This window comes from Pelodiscus sinensis, chromosome 23 (genome assembly GCF_052426305.1).
Source record: "Pelodiscus sinensis isolate ZL-2025 chromosome 23, ASM5242630v1, whole genome shotgun sequence".
Taxonomy (NCBI): Eukaryota; Metazoa; Chordata; order Testudines; family Trionychidae; genus Pelodiscus; species Pelodiscus sinensis.
This window is the reverse complement of record NC_143074.1, coordinates 10,775,670-10,794,581: the sequence shown is the minus strand read 5'-3', so window position 1 is coordinate 10,794,581 and position 18,912 is coordinate 10,775,670. Positions and strand designations below refer to the sequence as shown.

Here is an 18,912-nt window from a genome sequence, read left to right as displayed (position 1 = left end):
TCAACGATACACACCAGAAATAATAAAGAAAACTTTTATTTGCTGCAGACGTTAAGTGGCCTGATGCTGCACATGTCCAGTCGTGTTAGGTTCAGGGTTATCCTAGGACTGTAGCTGGCATCTCCTTGTCTGGGGAGTTGTTTGTTTGGTTTCTTTCATTTGACACAGCTCCTGAGAAAAATATGCAGCAAGAACAGTTTTAAAAGGAAGTATTTTAAGCAGGAGGTTGACCATGCATTAATATCCAGCAGGGTACATGTGCTACACTGGCCGTAACTGACACAGGAGCAGCAGTTTCATTAATCAGAACCCAACCCAAAGCCAGTACTAAAAATCAAGTCACATTACAATCCTTCCAAGGGAAGCCCAGCATAGGGTGGGAATGGGCAGAAGTCCCTTTCTCCGTACAAAGATTTAAAACCTACAGAGACTTAATTCAAATCCCTAATATGACAAATGAAATCAATTTAGGAACAAACTGGTTTAAAAAAATAGCATAATGATTGATTTACCATGAGGTACTTTATGGAAATTGGATATACCTCCGCCACATGAGGGAAAAATGGGACAAATCCCTTTAACAAAAGGAGAACCAATAGCTGCAGATATGATGGTCCACCAAGCTGCAGAATTGGTGCTTAAAATTCCCCATGGTCTGAAACCAAAAACCCTGACTCCTAACGTTCCTAACAATACAGTGGCTAAGTAACAAAACAGCAGACTCTACTTCTAACTTTAACCAGGCCCATGCTTCAGGCGCTTTCTTCTACAAATACGATTTGTCACTCGAGAATTCTCCAGAGCACTAGGATCGCTTTCTTTTCTTTGGGTTTTTCACTCAGCAATATATTGGCCCCGAAAGGAACTAAGTCACTCTGTTGGAAGCTACTGGGTCTGTCTTAATTGTGTGCTTTACCCATGCTTAATGCCCTCACAGAGGGGGAGCTGTGTTACTCATTGTTTTTAAAGTTACAGACTAATCCTGTGGCACTTTAGAGACTAACAAAAATATATAGATGCTTCAGGGGGTAGCCGAGTTAGTCTGTATAGGATAAACTTAAAAACAACAAATGGTCTGGTAGCACTTTAAAGACTAACAAAACATGCTGGTGGTATCATGAGCTTTTGTGGGCACAGCCCACTTCTTCAGATGATATATAGGATCATGAGATTTTTGTGGGTAAAACCCACCTTCAGATGAAGTGGAAATAACAGAAGCCAAAATTATATATATAAACAGCAGCAAAAGTATATTTCACTTGTAAGACCCATGTTAATGAGGCTAAGTAAGTGGGCTGGATGTGTCCCATTCATAGCTTTTGATGTGTCAAGGAACTGGATGCTGTTGAAATCCCTGTGGAAGTTTTCAAGTGTCTCCTTCCAGTGAGTCCATGTGATGATGTCATCAATGAAGCAAAAGTAGAGGAAGGGTTCTAGGATACAACATTTCCTCAGCTCTCATCCCCTAGCACCCTTTCTTTATGTATGATAATGTCATCAATGTAGCAAATGGTGCGTTCACAGCCCTCCCTCCCCAGCCAGGCAGAGCTGCAGCGTGCAGGGGCTTTAGTGGCTAATAGAGCCCCAGTCTGCAGGCCATACAGCCCTGCTTGTAACTGAGGCTGGCTCCTTTTGTTCCCTCCCAGTTTCTGAGAGTTACAATTTTGCTGTGTGGCACTGAAGATTGGGCAAGGATATTTACTGATCCATAAGGAAAACTTTACCTTCTGCCATGGTGCATAAATTATTTCCTCATCAGAAAGGCTCAGACATTTAGCATGGCCTCTGAATTCCTGCAACTGAGTTTCACTCAAGTTTTGGTTCCGTGCTGTTTTAAAAAGGGAAAATTGCAGCATCAGAAAGCAGTTCTGTAGGTGCTAGATGCATATAATTAGTTTAGACATACAATTTCCATGTTCTTTACCAGTCCTCCCTGTTTCTTCATTCCCTCTGACACACTTAACCAGGTTGTCCTAGTAAGCGATTACCCTCACCATGCATGACACCTTATCTGTGCTCTGAGTTTTAACCTGCCCAGGCTATGTATTTATAACACACTTATAAAGTTGCACTTCTTTAGTGGCTGGCTCCTGTAGAGGTTAATGGTATGTATATTCCTGCTGCTACTTAATGGTGGTGCTTCTTCAGCTTGCACAGTAGAGGTCACTGTTGCAGTGTAGAACATCTGAAGTCCAAGCCATGCTGCTCATGACCCTGGGTGTGTGTGGAGGGTTGTCATCAGGGGAGCTGGCAGCCTTGCTGAGCCACTAGGCAAGGGGGGACAGTTCTATGCTCCTCTCCTAGAAGGGGCGGGGCAGCCAGCCCTCAGCACTGCCAGGGCTGTGGTGTACGTCCCCCCACCAGCTCAGCCTGGAGTGTGCCCTACAATGATCCCACCACCCCAGGCAACCCTAAGATCCGCCCAGAGCACACTGTGTGGTGTTCCAGTGGTGATTTAAAGGGCTGGGACTCTGGGCTGCCACTGCTGCTACCGTGGCAGCAGTAGGCCCGTCCCCTGGTGGGCCTGAAAACATGCCTGTCTTGGGTTTCCTGATTAACAAAGCATAATAATTAATGCATAATTGCTTCAATGTGCCACTGCTGTGAGGTACCTATTTACTGACAAATGAGGCTGCTCATATTTTGTGCTTATAAAATAATGCATCTTAATTAATAGGGTTTTATTAAAATATTAGTTTAGTTTTCCAAGCCACCTCATAATCCCTTTGTTAAAATGTGAGCTTCCCCTCATGCAGCCTAGCACTCTTTATCTGCAGCTCTTCCGTCAGCGGCATGCTGCTTCTGAGCTGTGAATGAGCAGAAGTGAGCCAGAGCTATTTCAACCCACTCTCAGCGCATGGTTTGGGCTTATCTGGCTGGCGAGCCTGAATGCAGCTCAGAGGGGCATGCCTCTTACTGGCTTGGTGGGTAGAACTGCCAGCTTTCTGACCAAAGAAATCCAAACACCTCTGGCTTGCACCTTCTCTGAGGCCCTGCCCCACTCTCTACATCTCTTCCCCACCCCCCTCGCTCATTTTCACCTGGCTGGGGAGGGCCCCTTTGAAGATTGGACACCTGGCAGCATAATCCCATTCTTGGAGGCTCAAGTGAGGGAGAGCAGGAAGAACAGCTCCCTTTTCTCTCCTCAGCTGGGGCATGTGGCCCTCCACTCCCCCACCCCGTGGCTGGAACAGTGAGTGGGGTTTTGCCTGTTGTGAAATACTTTAATTGTGGCCCTGAGGTCCACCGATCCATAACAACGGGTACTTCAGGCAGCTTGCCATGGGACCAGGCCTACCAGCTGCGGAAGCCCTGGTGATTTCATTCCCCCTCCATGGAGGTAGGCAGGCAGCTCACCTGCCCTCCCTGCTGCAGAGCTTTCTTGAGGGGAAAGGCCAACTCTGTCTTTTCCAGATTGCTGACAGCTTGGTTCTGTAAATGGGTGGGATGAATCCCAGCCACACCATGGCCCACACCGGCACCGTCCATGTCAACACCTTCTAGGGCGGCGCTGACAGCACCGGCGCAATCGATGTTGCCCACCATGGCACCCACGGCAGCACTGGTAGGGGCGCTGTCTCTTGGGCAGCTAGACTCTGCAGTGCATTACCTGCATCCGGCACCGAGTTCGGCACCGCATACAACGTGCGGCATGTCAGCACCACAATTGGTCTCGGATTCAGTTTTTCCGGTGCCGGCACCGGTATGACCTACTCGGCAAGCCAGAGTCAATGGCCAGGTTTGCGCCCCCAACAGTACAGGTATACTCCTTGTCGGCACCGCCCTGGCCCGAGTCTGATTATTCCTCGGATTCGGATGTGGGCTCAGTTAGATCGGGGTCCTCTAGGGTGTTGTCGGGCCGCAGAGCCTGCTCTCGGCACTGGCGAGATCGGCCGCACATGCAACAGTTCTGGCCGCCTCAACCGCAGTGGCCGTTCTGGATGCCGGGGGCATATCATCAATGGCAGGGGCCTATGCCCCTGTCCACGGCATCCAGTGCCTCGGGTCACCAGACGGCCCCGTCAGCGTCTCTGTCGCGACCCCCTCCCTCGCCTCAGAGGAGTGGAGCCCTGGATGCAACTAGAGACCCTGTGGCCTCGGTGCCGGAGTCGCCACTGGCGCCAGTGGTGCTTGCCCAGCCGGCCCCCCCATCCAGGCCCTATGATGGACCTTGTGCCAATTCAGGAGTCCTTGTCGTCATCGTCTCCTGATGAGGCTTTAGCGGATCCGGCTCTGGTGATGCCAACTATGGATGCCAGGTCACATCAGGAGCTGCTTTGCCGGCTAGCCTCCAACCTGGGTGTCCCAGTGGAACCTGTCGTAGAGGACACGGATCCTATGGTAGACATCCTGTCTGATGATACTCCCGCCCACTTGACCTTGCCACTTAATGAAACTGTGGCTAAGATCACGAAGGCCCTGTGGTAGACCCCGGCTTGCTTAACCCCTACTTTAAAGGGGTTCGAGAGACGCTATTACGTCCCAACACGAATACCTCTACTCCCAGCCTGTCCCTGGGTCCTTGGTCATCCAGGCCGCGGCTCAGAAGGAGAGGCTTCCTCAGCCGAGGCCGTCCCTGAAGGCCAGGGAGCCCGAGCGCCTCGACCTTATGGGGCGTAAAGTGTATGCCACTGGTGGGGTGCAACTCCGCATCGCTAATCAACAGGCGATGCTGAGCCGCTACGCGTTCAATATGTGGCCAGCAATGGACATATTTAAAGATAAACTTCCCCCCGAGGCGCGTCAGGAGTTTGGGGCTATGACCACGGAGGGCAGAACCATCGTCTGCACGGCTCTTCAGGCCTCCCTGGATGCGGTCAACTCCACAGCCCGCACCATGGTATCAGGAGTAGTTATGCGCTGTGGTGCCTGGCTCCAGGTTTCTGGGATTCCTGCTGATGTCCAGAATACGATTCAGTACCTGCCCTTCGAGGGCAAGTCATTGTTCTTGGAGCATACCGACTCTAGGCTTCATACCCTGAAGGACACTAGGTTGACTCTGCGCTCTTTGGGCATCCATACACCGGCCCCTCAGCAACGTCAGCTCCCCTACAGACAACAGGGCAGAACGCAGTCCCAGGTCCCCCGTGGGGATTACTGGAGACGCCGTCCTCATGCTCTTAGTGGCGATGTGGGGGTGGCTGCGGCCCCCTCCTCGACGAGGGCTCATCGTCGCTGGCCCAGAGGAGACAACCCCCATGGGGTTGGACAGGGCCCCTCTCAACAGTCCAAACACCCGTTTCGATGGATCCCTAGAGAGTTGTGTACCAGTCGCTTTCCCTGGCCCCCTGTTTGGGGCCAGATTATCCCGATATGCCCTCGCCTGGGCAGAAATCACCACCAACACCTGGGTTCTGGGCATAGTCAGGAGTGGATATGCTATACCTTTCCTGGGCCCGCCCCCTTCCAACCCACCCTCCCCGTCCCTTTTCAGGGACACCTCTCACGAAGGGATTCTCCGGCAGGAGGTATTAGTGCTCCTACAAAAGGGAGCAGTAGAAAGGGTCCCCCCACTCTTGTGGGGCAAGGGGTTTTATTCCCGATATTTCATCGTCCCCAAGCCCAAGGGCAGGGTTCGTCCTAGTCTCGATCCTGGGGACCTCAACAAGACAGTGGTGAAGTCCAAGTTCAGGATGGTAACCCTAGCATCTGTGATCCCGGTGTTAGAGTTAGGAGACTGGTACGCAACTCTCAACCTCAGAGACGCTTACTTCCACGTGGCAATAAGATCGAGCCACAGGAGGTTTCTGTGCTTTATAGTGTCCCGCTGTCATTTTCAATTTACGGTGCTCCCGTTTGGCCTGTCAACAGCACCCAGGGTCTTCACAAAATGCATGTCGGTCATGTAGCATTCCTCTGCAAAAAGGGGGTGCACGTCTTTCCATACCTCGACGACTGGCTCATTTGTGGCTGATCCTATGAACAAGTAGAGGCCCATGTATCCCTCAAAAGGGCTCTCTTCCTGATACTAGGCCTCATGCTGAACAAGGAAAAGTCGTCACTGACTCCCTGTCAGTAGCTAGAATTTGTGGGGGCCCTCTTGTACGCCACAGTGGCATGAGCCTTCCTCCCCAGGAACAGATTTGTGGCTATAGTGGACCTGGTCTCCCAGTTAACCTGGTTCCCCATGACGACCGCCTGAGCATGCTCAAGGCTGCTGGGGCACATGGCAGCATGTATGTATGTAGTGCGCCACGCTCGCATGAGACTCAGACCGTTGCAGGCCTGGCTAGCGAAGGTGTTCGACCAGTCCAGGGGTCTCTGGGACACAGTGCTGACGGTGCCTCCAGAGGTGATTGCCTCCTTACAGTGGTGGACTCAGGAGGTGGTGGTTTGCAGCGGGGTTCTGTTCACTGTGCTTCCCCCCTCAGTGACGTTAGTCACGGTTGCTTCTGATCTAGGTTGGGGAGTGCACCTAGGGCGTCACAGGACCCAGGGCTTGTGGTCTCCTGCAGAGCGGGCTCTGCATATAAATGTCCGGAAGCTCAGGGCGGCAGGAGAGCCTGCGAGGCGTTCCTGACGAGGCTGTCAGCCTCTCAGTCCTGATGAGTCTAGACAACACGGCAGCTGTTTTTTATATCAACAAAAAAGGAGGAGCCCGGTCATCTCCCCTCTGCCACGAGGCTTTGCTGCTCTGGGACCTTTGCATAAGGCATGGGATGCACTTGCAGGCGGAGTACCTGCTGGGGTGCAAAAACTTGTTGGCCGATGTATTGAGCAGGTCCTTCGGAGCCCACGAATGGTCCCAGAAAGATACGGCCCGAGATCAGGTCTTCCTCAGGTGGGGTTGTTCCCTAGTGGACCTCTTTGCATTGGCATGCAACAAGAAGTGCCAGAGCTACTGCTCTCTACTGGGGTTGGGGGAGCACTCCAGAGGAGATGCCATGACCATGCGTTGGCTGGCCGGTCTCCTTTATGCATTTCCCCCGATTCCCAGGGTTCTGACCAGGGTCAAGACCTTCAGGTCCACGCTCATTCTGATAGCCCCTCGGTGGCCCAGGCAGTTCTGGTTTCCTATCCTGGTGGACATGCTGTGTGCAAAGCTCATAATGCTCCCGCCGGATCAGGATCTCCTGACCCAGCCCTGGGACGGGGGGCAGCTGGTTCACCTGAATCTCAGCTCTCTCCACCTGATGGCCTGGTTTATCCGTGGCTGACACAACCAGAAAGGGAGTGTTCCCAGGAGGTGCAAATGGTCCTCCTAGGTAGCAGGAAGCCGTCCACCAGGTGGTCCTATGCAGCCAAATGGCGGTGTTTTACGCACTGGGCATCCAGAAGGGGGGTACACCCATCCTGTGCACCTGTCCTGTCCATTCTGGACTACCTGTTTGAACTCAGGGCCAGTGGACTCTCTACCTCCTCCATTAAGGTGCACGTAGCCTCACTCTCCGCCTTCTATGTTGGATCAGCAGGAGTCTCTCTGTTCTCTGACCTTGTGGTTAAAAGATTCCTAAAAGGTTTGGATAAGTTGTTCCCCTCGGTTTGACCCCCTCTCCCTGCTTGGGTTCTTAACCTCGTGCTGTCGAGGCTTGTGTCGCCTCCCTTTGAGCCATTGGCCACGTGTTCCCTCAAGCACCTTTCTATGAAGGTTGCTTTCATTGTGGCCATCACTTCGACTCACAGGGTCTTCGAGCTGAGGGCGCTAACTGTTAACCTGCCCTACCTGGTGTTCTTGGAGAATAATGTGAGACTCTGTCCTCACCCGGCTTTTCTCCCCAAGGAGGTGTCACCATTCCATCTGTCCCAAGAAATTTACCTCCTGGTTTTCTTTCCAAAGCTCCATGCCTCACCTAAAGAGCAAGTGCTCCATTCCCTGGATGCTAGACACGCGCTAGCTTTTTACATCGACAGGACAAAACCCTTTCGTAAATCCACGCAATTGTTTATTGCTTTCGCTGGCAGAATGAAAGGGCTCCCTATCTCGACCCAAAGGCTGTCCAATTGGGTCGTGGGGTGTATCAGGGAGTGTTACGACTTGGCCCGGAAAGTTCCGCCCCAGGTTACAGCACATTCCACCAGGGCGCAGGCGTCCTCTGTAGCCTTTGGAGCTCAGGTTCCGATTACCGAAATCTGTAGGGAGGCCATGTGGTCATAGGTCCACATCTTTTCGACACACTATGCGTTGACACGGCAGGCCAGGAAGGACGCAGGGTTGGGTTCTGCGGTCCTCAGCTCTGTGTTGTGACTGGGTTTCTTTTCTGTACCATATTGCATCTTTCGATCAGTTTTTCTGAGTTCTGTTAGTTGAATAAATATGTTCTGGGTTGTTCAACTCCTGTTTGCTTGTTTTTCTGGGTGCTCCGACCCCTCCTCCGTATAGTGGGGTTAGCTTGGAAGTCACCTTATTCGAATGGACGTGAGCAACCACTCGAAGAAGAAAAGAACGGTTACTTACCTGTAACTGTTGTTCTTCGAGATGTGTTGCTCATGTCCATTCGATTCCCCCCCACCTCCCCTTCGTCGGAGTGTCCTGCAAGAAGGAACTGAGGAGGGGGAGCACTGGCAGGGGTACTTATGCTCTGCTACAGCGGCGCCGCTCCAGGGGGCGACCTGCCAGTGCTATGGGTACCGTTTGGGAAAACGCTCTGGAAGACGCGGTGCACGCGGTGTGCACACCTTATCTGAGTGGACATGAGCAACACATCTCGAAGAACAACAGTTACAGGTAAGTAACCGTTCTTTTCCTCTTCACAGCCCAGTCCCCCAGGCAGGGTTGGAGAGGCTGGCTCTTGTGGGCAGAACACAGGCACCATCTCCACCAGCTGCCACTCTAGACAGTGGTTCTTCATCTTCCCACCTCCCATCCCCCAGCTAGAAAGGACTGGAGCTGCTGGCTTCAGTGGCCCCTCTGTTAGGGGAACACAGAGTTTCCAACTCTCCTGATATTTGGTGTTTGTGTTTCTTGTGAATATTTCCCTTATGTTTGGTGGCCATCTTCCATTACTGTCAGTGGGATGGAGGCCTTAGGCTCTCTGTCAAGATGGCTGCCATTCCCATTTAGTTTCCTTATGTGCAAGTGAGGCTGCCATTTGTCAAGATTGCCCACTATATCCTATTATGTCCGCTGAGACTGAAGCCAGACTGCCCACTAGAAGATGCTGTACTAAGGGCTCTAGGATTTGGCAAGGGGAGACTCTAGAGACAGAGGGGGGTGCAGAGTGTGTGGGGGAGGGACACAGGTAGGAATGGTAAGAAAGAGGGAGTGAACAGTGTACCCTGTAAACTGTGTGCTTGTGTAGCCACTAGGAGAGATTCAGTAGCCTCCCCAGGAATTGAAATTGTGGGGGGGGGGGGTTCAAATTTACGTGGGGGGTTCAGGGCCGATGAGGGATGAGACCATGAGGGTGAAGGTGGGCTGTATGGCACCATAGTTCACAAAACTGGGGGGGGGGTGTTGGGGAAATTCAGGGGGGTATACACCCCCATGGGGGGGTGTAGGGAATTCCCTGGAGAGATTCAAATGCCTCCTAGTTGATTAGTAGAGCACCCACAGCTAGGCTTTTTGTTCCTACTGGTGATGCACATCTTGACATGCCTTAGTGCACATAACATTATTCCACACATAAATGGAAAAGTTTACATGGACCAGGAATGGAAAATGGGAGGAGATAGTGAGGGATAGCATGGCATTTCCTTGCCTCCCAAGTGATAGGAGATAAGCGGAGTTCATTTCCAGACAGCTTTTGGTGAATGCAGTGTGTTGGGAGAAAATGGTATCATGGTTGCACACTTTTGCTTTCAGATCAGTACCCCCAACAATCCCACTGTACACTACTGGGCTGTGTCTACATTGTCACCCTTTTCCGGAAAAAGGATGCTAATGAGACAAGTCGGAATTGCAAATGCCGCGGGGAATTTAAATATCCCCCGCGGCATTTGCAGGAACATGGCTGCCGCTTTTTTCCGGCTCGGGGTTTTGCCGGAGAAAAGCGCCAGTCTAGACGGGATCTTTTGGAAAATAAAGCCTTTTCCAGAAGATCCCTTATTCCTCTTAAAATCAGGAATAAGAGATCTTCCGGAAAAGGCTTTATTTTCCAAAAGATCCCGTCTAGACTGGCGCTTTTCTCCGGCAAAGCCCCGAGCCAGAAAAAAGCGGCAGCCATGTTCCTGCAAATGCCGTGGGGGATATTTAAATTCCCCGCGGCATTTGCAATTCCGACTTGTCTCATTAGCATCCCTTTTCCGGAAAAGGGTGCCAATGCAGACACAGCCCTGGAGATTCCATGGATTCCCAGACTATAGATTCTATTTGTTCAACCCATGGACCAACAGGATGTCTCCTAGTGTGAAAGTTCTATGTCACTGGCACCTAGCAAAGGCCGGCCATCTTGTGCCAGCAGTGCCTAGGTGCCCAGAAAATGCAGCCAGTCAAGGAGCTCCCAAAGGACTGCACCTGTGCTGGACCACGCTCCAAATTAAGCTTGAGCATTGCTCTACAATGCTCTGGATCCTTCTCTTGATCACCAGTGTCAGTTCTGTTAATTATAAAGGTACCTGCTTGGATGGTGGTTGGGGCTGCTATTCTTGTCTGTGTTTGTGAGGGATAGCTATTATAGAAAGTGCTGGGGGTTCTGTAGATAGTTCCCTCACTACTCTGGATAGACCCTGTGGAAAATGCCGAGACTTTCTGCCTCATGTAGTTGTTTCGGAGCTGGAAAAGTTAAAAAGTTGTACTTTGTGGAGTAAATAGAGCGATCTGGTTGGTGAGGAGGTTTATAAGCTCCAGTATTGCCAACCCCATGGGTAGAAAAAGTCATGAATCAGGCTACTTAAAATCACAAGAGTTTACATTTTAAGTTTTTTAAATTGGTATTCTGGTTTTCGAACCTGCATGGTGCACTTGGGGCATATTTTACAAGTTTTTCTTTGCAACTATGATGGCTACCAACTTTTTAGAAAATGAAAGCTGAGATTTTTACATATTTATGTAACTCCAGGAGCTGGGGCTTCAAGAAAACCACCAAATATCACGAGAGCTTGCAACGCTGAAATTCTGACATGATTTTATTAAATGGGGGGAGCGCGTGAAGCTTTTTCACAATTTCAGTTCACAGCTTCAAGTTAGTTTATAATGGGGTCTACATACCATAAAGATGCAATCCTGTGTAGTTCTTCTCCTTGTGTGCCTGATAGTGAATGAGCAAAATGTCTTCGGAACTGCTCCTCATAAGCTTCCCCATAGCGTGTTGATTCTTGGCTTCAAGAGAACAGAATTGGGGTCAGTAAGAATATCAAATTTAACCCAATTCTGTTTCACAAGTCCTGGTATAAATCTGCAAGAACTGGTAATATAGGACAGCAAGCTTATTGGTTTGATTGTTGATGAATACATTTTGCTTCCATTTGCTCAGTGATCTGATCACATGCAAAAAAGTTCCTATCTGGGTGTAGCTGCTTCTGGAGTCCAACTCCCAGCAGAATCAGAGGGAGAAAATCTACCATTCATTTCAATTCAAGTTGCAACGGCCCTTCTGTTTTCTGGGCCTCTTTAAAAAAAATGGCCTTGGATTTGAAGGCGCCAAAGTTGCCTGGCTCTGTCCTAACATGGATGTACGCAGCTGGCTCGTGATTCCTTGGTGTGTTCAGCTATGAATGGTTGTGCCTGGCTGGCCCCCTGGCTACTATCTTGAGATGTTTCATCTTGCCCCTAAGGTGCAGGACAAGCTCTGCCTTCCTGCTGAGGAAGGGATGTGTCTTATGCTTCTCTCTGCTGCTTGTGGCTTGTATTGCCCACTATTCAATGCATGGGCCCTTGCAGGCTTGGGGATAAGAGATGAGCCACATATGTGTAGGAATTGGAATGTGCAGATCGGCTCATGGTGTATTGAAGCTGCTCCAACGTTGCAGTCAGGAAAAGGCACTGTTCTGCCTCCCATGGACTGGACCCCTTTTCATTCTGTCATTGTATGGCCTGGGCTTTGTGCGGGGGAAGGGCTTTTTGTTTTTTGCCATAATTTTGTAATAACATAGAAATTGCCCCATTGGTCTATAACCTGGTACGGGTTCATTACTGACCAGTGCCAATTACTTCAGAATGTACCCTACCCCCATAATATAGCCCATTCTCCAATGAATGGGAGTTAATATTTAGAGGGTTTAAAAAAACCCCTCTCCCTTGAATAAGCTGTACATTTTTTTTTCTCTGTTCCAAGAGTGAGAGATTTTAGAACTGCCTTACCATGGGTTAGTCTGTCTAGTGCGTGAGAGGACAGGTCTGGGCTTTGTCTCCTGTAAATTGTTGTTTCATGGGCTCATGATATAGCTTTACAGACTAAGAACCACTCCAAGAATGGTGCAAAGAACTGCCCCAATGAGGAGGGCTCATTCCAAGGGCCCTCAGGTTCCCAGTGGGTTCAGTTTTCTGATTCCTCCCTGTACTGAGGCTTCAAATGAACAAACTCTGCAGTGGAAAATAGGACGCATTCAAGTAACAAATATATAACCTCCTGACCCTCTCTGCCATTCACTCTGTGTTTTGTTAATGATGCTTCTACGCGCTCTGCTTCTCTCCCGGCATCAGAGTCTTACCAGACTTAATTAGTGTCGCATTATTGAGAGAGACTTCAAAGTAAGTTGAGTTGCTTGAGAAACATTTGTTCCCCCTAAAAAGAGAGAGGGTAAACAGGAAATAACTAGAGAGGTGGGTGGAAGGATTCTACTGTCTTGAAACACTTGGAGGCAGTTCTATTGTTGTATGTTAAGAGGGACACAGTTTTTGTAAGGACTGAAGGCACCATTATTAGATTCCCTAGTCTTACCCCCGTGTAACACAAGTAATAGAATTTTGCCTAGTTACCCCTGCACTGAGTCCAGCAGCTTGTCTATAGTACTATAGTACACCCACGATATGCTCAGCTTCCTTCTCCTCTGTCTACAAGAGAATTGCATGCCCGACTGATGGCTTCTATCTATTCACAGGTCAGAATGCCCAGCCCTGCCCAGTTGCTTGTACTAAGATGAAGTCCTGCCAGGTTCATACTAGAACCTGATGCTTTGAATCCCTCTGCAGAGGTTGAGGCAGGCTGCAATGCCTGGCTCATGGTACAGCCCATTGCTCATAGGTCAGTTTTCACATTCATGGTCTGGAACAGTGGTCACCAACAGATCTTGGAGCCTCTGACAGGTGATCCTGACTGATTTGGCCGGGAAGCTATCACGTGCTGGCACTTCAGTTACCCCTCCACCCACTGTCATGCTGCTCCTGCCCTCGAGCTGCCCTTTGGGAGCTTCCTGTGCAAGGGAGAAGAGGGGGGCGCTGATGTCAGGGTGTTCCTCCTCCCTCCACTTCTGTACCCCATCTCCACACAGAGAAGGGGATGGAGGGAGCTTGGCAATGCAAATCTCTGTCATTCTCACAAACACATGCTGTCCTGGGTCGCAGGACAGGGGTCCCTCTTTTCCTAATGCTGGAGCCAGGTTCATTCCTGGGGTAGCTGGTGGAGCCAGGTTCATCCCTGGGGTAGCTGGTGTTGGCTGTCTGGCCACTGCCAGGGTTGGTGGGACTCAAGCTCACCACACCACCCTATGTTCCCCAGGTGAATGCCATATCCCCTGATCCACTCCAGAACCCACCCCACCTCCATACCTTTAGAGGGTCCCTCATCCTGTGTTGGCTGCTCCCGGGGCGGAGGTGGGACTTGAGCTGCCAGGGGGGGACCCCCCTACTCTGCAGGTGAATACCCTATCCCCTAAGCCACCTCCCTACAGCAACCTCTTGTTGGCTATCTGACTGCTCCCAGGGTGGGTTGGGCTCAAGCCCACCACCCTGCACTCTCCTGGTGAATGCCTGATCCGCTACTCCACTCCAGAACCCAGCTCCCGACCTTCAGGGCATCCCTTACCCTGCCTCCCTAATGCAGGCGCCAGCTCCATCCCTGGGGCAGCTGGTGTTGGCTGCCAGACCACTGCCTGAATGGGTGGAGTGGGGGCTGGCAGGGACTTGAGTGCACCACCCCGTGCTCCAGATACTAATGCCCTTTCTGCTAAGCCACTCCAGAATCCACTCCTCTACCCTCTCTCCAGCAGGTCCCTTATCCTGCTTTCCCTAATGTGGGAGCCAGCTCCATCCCTTGGGCAGCCTGTGTTGCCTGTCTGGCCACTCCCAGCCTTTGTCTGCACTGCAGGGTTTTTGCACAAGAAGGCTTTTGCAGAAGAGTTCTTGCGCAAAAACTTCTTGTGCAAAAGTGCATCCAGACCTTAAAGCGCATCACAAAAGTGATGTGCTTTTGTGCAATTCCGTTCTGTGATTCCATTCTGTGAATGGCCATCAGAGCACCTGTGCTTTTTTGGATAGGCTCTTTTTGCACAAGAAACCCCTGTGGAGAGTCCACACATACCTTTTTGCACAAGAGCAAAAAAGAGTTATGCTTCATAGAAGGAGGTATACCTCCACTGCAGAAAGCCCTCTGTTCTGTCGATTGACCAGATTTTCTAGCGCAAAAATGTGCTTGAGGTGTGGACGCTCTGTGGGTTTTTGCGCAAAACCCTTGTAGCGTAGATATAGCCCCAGGGCAGGCCTCAAGTCTCCAACCCTGCACCACCCAGGCAAATTCTGTATCCCCTAATCCGCTCCAGAACCTAGCCCACCTCCCTACCTTCAGGGTGTCCCCTCCCACACTCCAAACCCCTTGGCCCAAGACCAGAGCCTGTACCCAGCCTGGTGAAAGTGAACGAGATTCGGGGAGGAAAGTGGATAGCGTGAGGCCTTGGCAAAGGGATGGAGCAGGGGCGGAGAAGGAAGCTGGGCAAGAGTATTTGGGTTTGAGGTAGGCACTTAAAGAGAAAAAGTGATCTTGCGGTTAGAAAGGATGGAGACCACTGGTGTAGAATATACAGCATAAGCAGGTAGCCTTTGTGTTGCAGGGGCCAGTCTGGTACATTAATATGGATACAGGGAGCCTAGTGAGGAACTGATTAGGGGAGCAAGAGAAACTCTAATCTGACTGCAAGGATGATGAGGGAGGTCAGTAAAATGAAGGGAAAAATCAATAGATGCCAAGGCTAGAAAAGGACCATTTTGATAATTTAGTTTGACTGGATGTAAAACACAGACCATATCACTTCCCTCCAATAGAATTAGCATGGTAGGCCGGGAATGATTAAACATGGGTCCTGTTTGTAGGAGGCTTGGGCAGACATGATTGAGTGAGGGGTGAGAGAGATCACTGGAAAAAATTACAAAGAGAAACTTCTAAAAAAATCCCCTTGTACCTTCTTTGTTCAGACGATGTTAATTGAAACATTATGCTGAAAAATCTATGGAGTAAGGGGGGAAATTATGCTCTGAAAATAAGATTGAGGCATAGATGGACAGAGGGAAGAAAGGGAGGCATTGAAGAACGAACAGTCTTACGCTGTGACATGCTGGTTGATGAGTAACTCCTGCTCCTGCCCAGTAGGGTTCACATCAAGATAAGCATTATCAATCAGCACCATTTCCAGCAGGTGAATGGGGGACTGTGAGGCCCCAGCTATGTAGAACCATTTCCCCAACAGCTGTGAAAATAAAGAGGGTGAAGGGAAGAGAAGAGAAGCAGGGACTCTCCTGGCGTTCCAAGAGGGAAATGAATGGCTTGTCTTTACAGTGACAAGTCTTGTTCTCACTTTCTACTCTAGTCCTGCTCTTTGCCCCTGTCAAGTTCCTTCATGCTAGCAAGAGTAATCAAAAGAGAGAGAGCAACCAAATTCTTGAAGGTGTAAGTCACGTTGTAGGGTTTTTTTGCACTAGAACTTTTAATTTATTTTGGACACTTTTTGAGTTTGAAATCTGATTTTGAAATACAATCCCCGGGGAATTGGCAGGAGGAGGGGGGGGGGAGGGAGGAGAGGAGAATGAGGCTATTGCAAACTACCAATGGGACTGAAAATGTGTATGAATATGTCAAAACATATATGGATCCTTTTCCATTTTCCATAAGATCTACTACTAACTAATATTTACGTGTCATATAGTGACATAATATAGTACTTAAGTACTTACAGTAATGGGATATTTTTGGGGTGTGTTCCAGCGGTTGTTAGGTAGGGAAATATTCTCCACATTTTACAAATAGGGAAACTGAGGTATATAAGATGCACAGGTAATTCGTTGCAGAGACAAAAAGAGCACCCAGGTTTCCTGGTTGCTAGTCTTGTATTTTAACCTTTTCCCCACTGGGTTTTATGCCTGAGAGATACTCTACTGTAAACTTCGGGCGTTTCACTCAAATATCTCTGGGGATGGTCCCCACTGCCTGTTTCCTGCCTGGTCATTCCATGGAATTGGAGTGTAGCCACCAGAAGAATCAAAACTCTCTGCAGGGCTTTTCTTACCTTGGATGCTGTGGTGTTGTCTGGTGTTTGTGGATGCAGGAGTTCACAGTGCAGGGGCATAGCACTGAGGAGATGTGCTAAGCTGAGAAACATAGTAATACAGGCTAGCACCATGGTTTCTCTTCAAGGGAATGAGAGAGAATGGAATGAATCCCTCTGACTGAACTGTCTCATCATGAGAATCTCCATGTATAGATTTCCGTGCCAATGTTCAGCTGTCCACTAGGCGGTATGACATTTGTACAGGGATGGAGCAATGATGTTCCTTTCCAGGAAATCTTCCAGATAAAAGCGCTATCATTTGCACTGCATTCAGCATTAGATTGACCTGAATACTGGCATTGAGCTAATGCATGTGATGTGCCACTTTAAGGCGATTCTCTGACGGACACCCATTGCAAAAGGGACCTCGGTATTATGCAATAATGAGAAGGCCCCATTATGTGCACAGGTTGCAATAGGTTGGAGCACGGCAGGACTTGAACTTACAGTTCTATGTCATTGCCGTCACATACGGCTGATTAGGATTTCCTCCAAAGCTCTGAAGGGCAGTGACCCAGCACCTGGTTTGTGTTTTTTGAACCCCTTGCATAGTCCATTCATACAGGGTTCTTTTCATCTCTAACCTTCTGACTCTGTAGTCCAGGGCTACTCAACTTTGGAAGCCCTGGGGGCCACAATGCCGAGGGCCGCAACTTAAATGTGGTTACATGTACATGCAAATATATACGCAAATATATGCAAATAGCTTCTTTCATACTGATGGGCCATGAATACAAAGCACTTCCCACAATGCTCCGGCGCTCCCTACACCTCCTCTCTGGGGCTAGAAACGCCGACACCCTGTACTCGTTTGTTCCAGCCAGCCTGTCTGCTTGTGTCTTTCAATGCTCCCGCCTGGGAGATGTCTTGCTGTTGTGGAGAGTGTTCCCAGTGGAGGCCATGTTCAAAGAATCCCACCCGCAGGCCATGTGTTGAACCCCATGTAAACCCAAACAGCACCGTGGGCTGCGTATTGAGTAGCCCTGCTGCAGTCCTTCCTCACACTGCTCATGGATTTCAAGGGAGTGAAACACACACATGTTGCAGGATGAGGCCATTGGATTATTCCAGCCCAACCAATTCAAAGCTTCAATATATAAAATCTTTATAATGGCTCATCCCTCACTTTATCCTTTCCATGAAATCCAGGGGGTCAGTCTGCTGATGAATGGGGCTGTGATGCGGTTCACTGTAAAAACAAGATGCATTTCTGGTTGTGGAGACTGGAAGCAATGTGTAACCAAATCAAAGCTCTGCAGCAAATATTTTTGCTTCTGGAAGTCTATTGGCTATTTAAATGGACACCTCTTTCCTACTCACTCTTCCCCTTTCTTCCCATTGCTGACTAGCTGCCTGGATGTAGGGCAAGGTGAAGCAAAATACAATTCTACTGTCCTGGCTAGAAGTAGTGGAGTTTGTGAAATTTCTGATGACAAAATATTGACTTCGCAGTTCTCTGGGGACATAGGGAAATATTTGCAGGCACATGGGGACAAAAGCTTGTGACACTATATATATATTTTTGTTAGTTTCTAAGGTGTTACAGATCTACTTGTTTTTCCCAAAGTCATGCAGGAAGCCTGTAGAAGAGGCAGGAATAGTTATGGGCACCAGTCTCCTGATGGCTCAGATGGTGCCTTAGTTTGTGTTCCAAGGTTTTGTATTTGTAAATTATGGGTGCTGTGCCCTGCACATCAGATATGACATTAGTGAACTGTGGTTCTTGTCCAGTCTTTGCATGGCTCTGGGGTGTAATTGCCAGAAGAAGCAGGAGCCTCCATAAGGCTTTTCCTATCATGACTGCTGCAATGTTCTCAGGTATTTGTGTTTAAAAGCTGGAGGCTGAGCAATCAGATGTGTAAGAGGAGAACAGTAGTAATGTAGACCTGTATAATGCCAGAGTTTCACTTGAAGTGAGCTGGAATAAAATGGTCTGGCTGAAGTTGCTCATCTGGGCATACAAATCTATTTTATTCATCCTCATTTACTGGTTAACCCATTACAAAGCCAATTTTCCCAGTTTCCCCTGCCTTTAACATTTGCATTTCCACATCAAAAGCTATACATGGGACACATCAAACTATAGAATTGACAGGTAAACACTTTTTGCTGTTATATACATCTCTGGGGTTTTGTTATTTTCACTCCAACACATCTGATGAAGTGGGTTTTACCCATGAAAGCTAATGACTCTCTCTATTTTTTGTTAGTCTCTAAGGTGCCACAGGACTACTTGTTTATAAAAATCAGCCAGCCATTTTTGGGGGGAGTAAATCTGTTGGGCAAATATAAAATGCTTGTGATACATTGTATTTGGTTAATGAGGAGTATTTCCGGGAAAGTTCTGTGGTTTAAAAAAGTATCTTTTCACCGACATCTGCACCTCAATTCGGTGTGAAATAGGAAGCTGTGAGCTTTTGCATGTTCCCAAAAGAAAAAAAACCCTGTGTCAGCATTCCCTGTAAGCTGGGCACTTCAAATTCCACCCAGCTGATTAGCAGAGTGCCTACAGTTAGGTTTTTTGTTTCTATTGGTGGTGCACCTACATATGTTCTGGTG

General features: G+C 49.2%; 1 protein-coding gene across 3 annotated transcripts; it reads right to left on the bottom strand.

The window, feature by feature from the left end:
* Positions 1-20: 20 nt before the first annotated feature.
* Positions 21-16,593, bottom strand: LOC106732896 (alpha-1-acid glycoprotein 1-like). Of its 3 annotated transcripts, XM_014580185.4 has the most exons (6): positions 16,312-16,569; positions 15,353-15,495; positions 12,529-12,602; positions 11,087-11,197; positions 1,725-1,828; positions 21-171 (listed from the first exon to the last, which is right to left on the bottom strand). In XM_014580185.4, exons 1-6 carry the CDS (start codon positions 16,423-16,425, stop codon positions 103-105), a joined length of 615 nt encoding a protein of 204 aa, XP_014435671.1. In that variant the 5' UTR covers positions 16,426-16,569; the 3' UTR covers positions 21-102. The 3 variants fall into 3 exon arrangements, with proteins under 3 accessions (XP_014435671.1, XP_025033862.1, XP_089629089.1); XM_025178077.3 differs by lacking the exon at positions 1,725-1,828 and having other exon boundaries at positions 16,312-16,589; XM_089772963.1 differs by lacking the exons at positions 21-171; positions 1,725-1,828 and adding an exon at positions 8,098-8,237 and having other exon boundaries at positions 16,312-16,593.
* Between the last annotated feature and the right edge of the window lie 2,319 nt (positions 16,594-18,912).

Coding starts and splice junctions, on each gene's coding strand:
- LOC106732896 (XM_014580185.4), bottom strand. CDS start 16,425: ATGGTGCTAGCCTGTATTACTATGTTTCTCAGCTTAGCACATCTCCTC. Junction 12,603..15,352: donor ATCAACCAGCATGTCACAGC/GTAAGACTGTTC, acceptor CTCTCTTTTTAG/GGGGAACAAATGTTTCTCAA. Junction 1,829..11,086: donor CACAGGATTGCATCTTTATG/GTATGTAGACCC, acceptor TTTTTAAAACAG/CACGGAACCAAAACTTGAGT.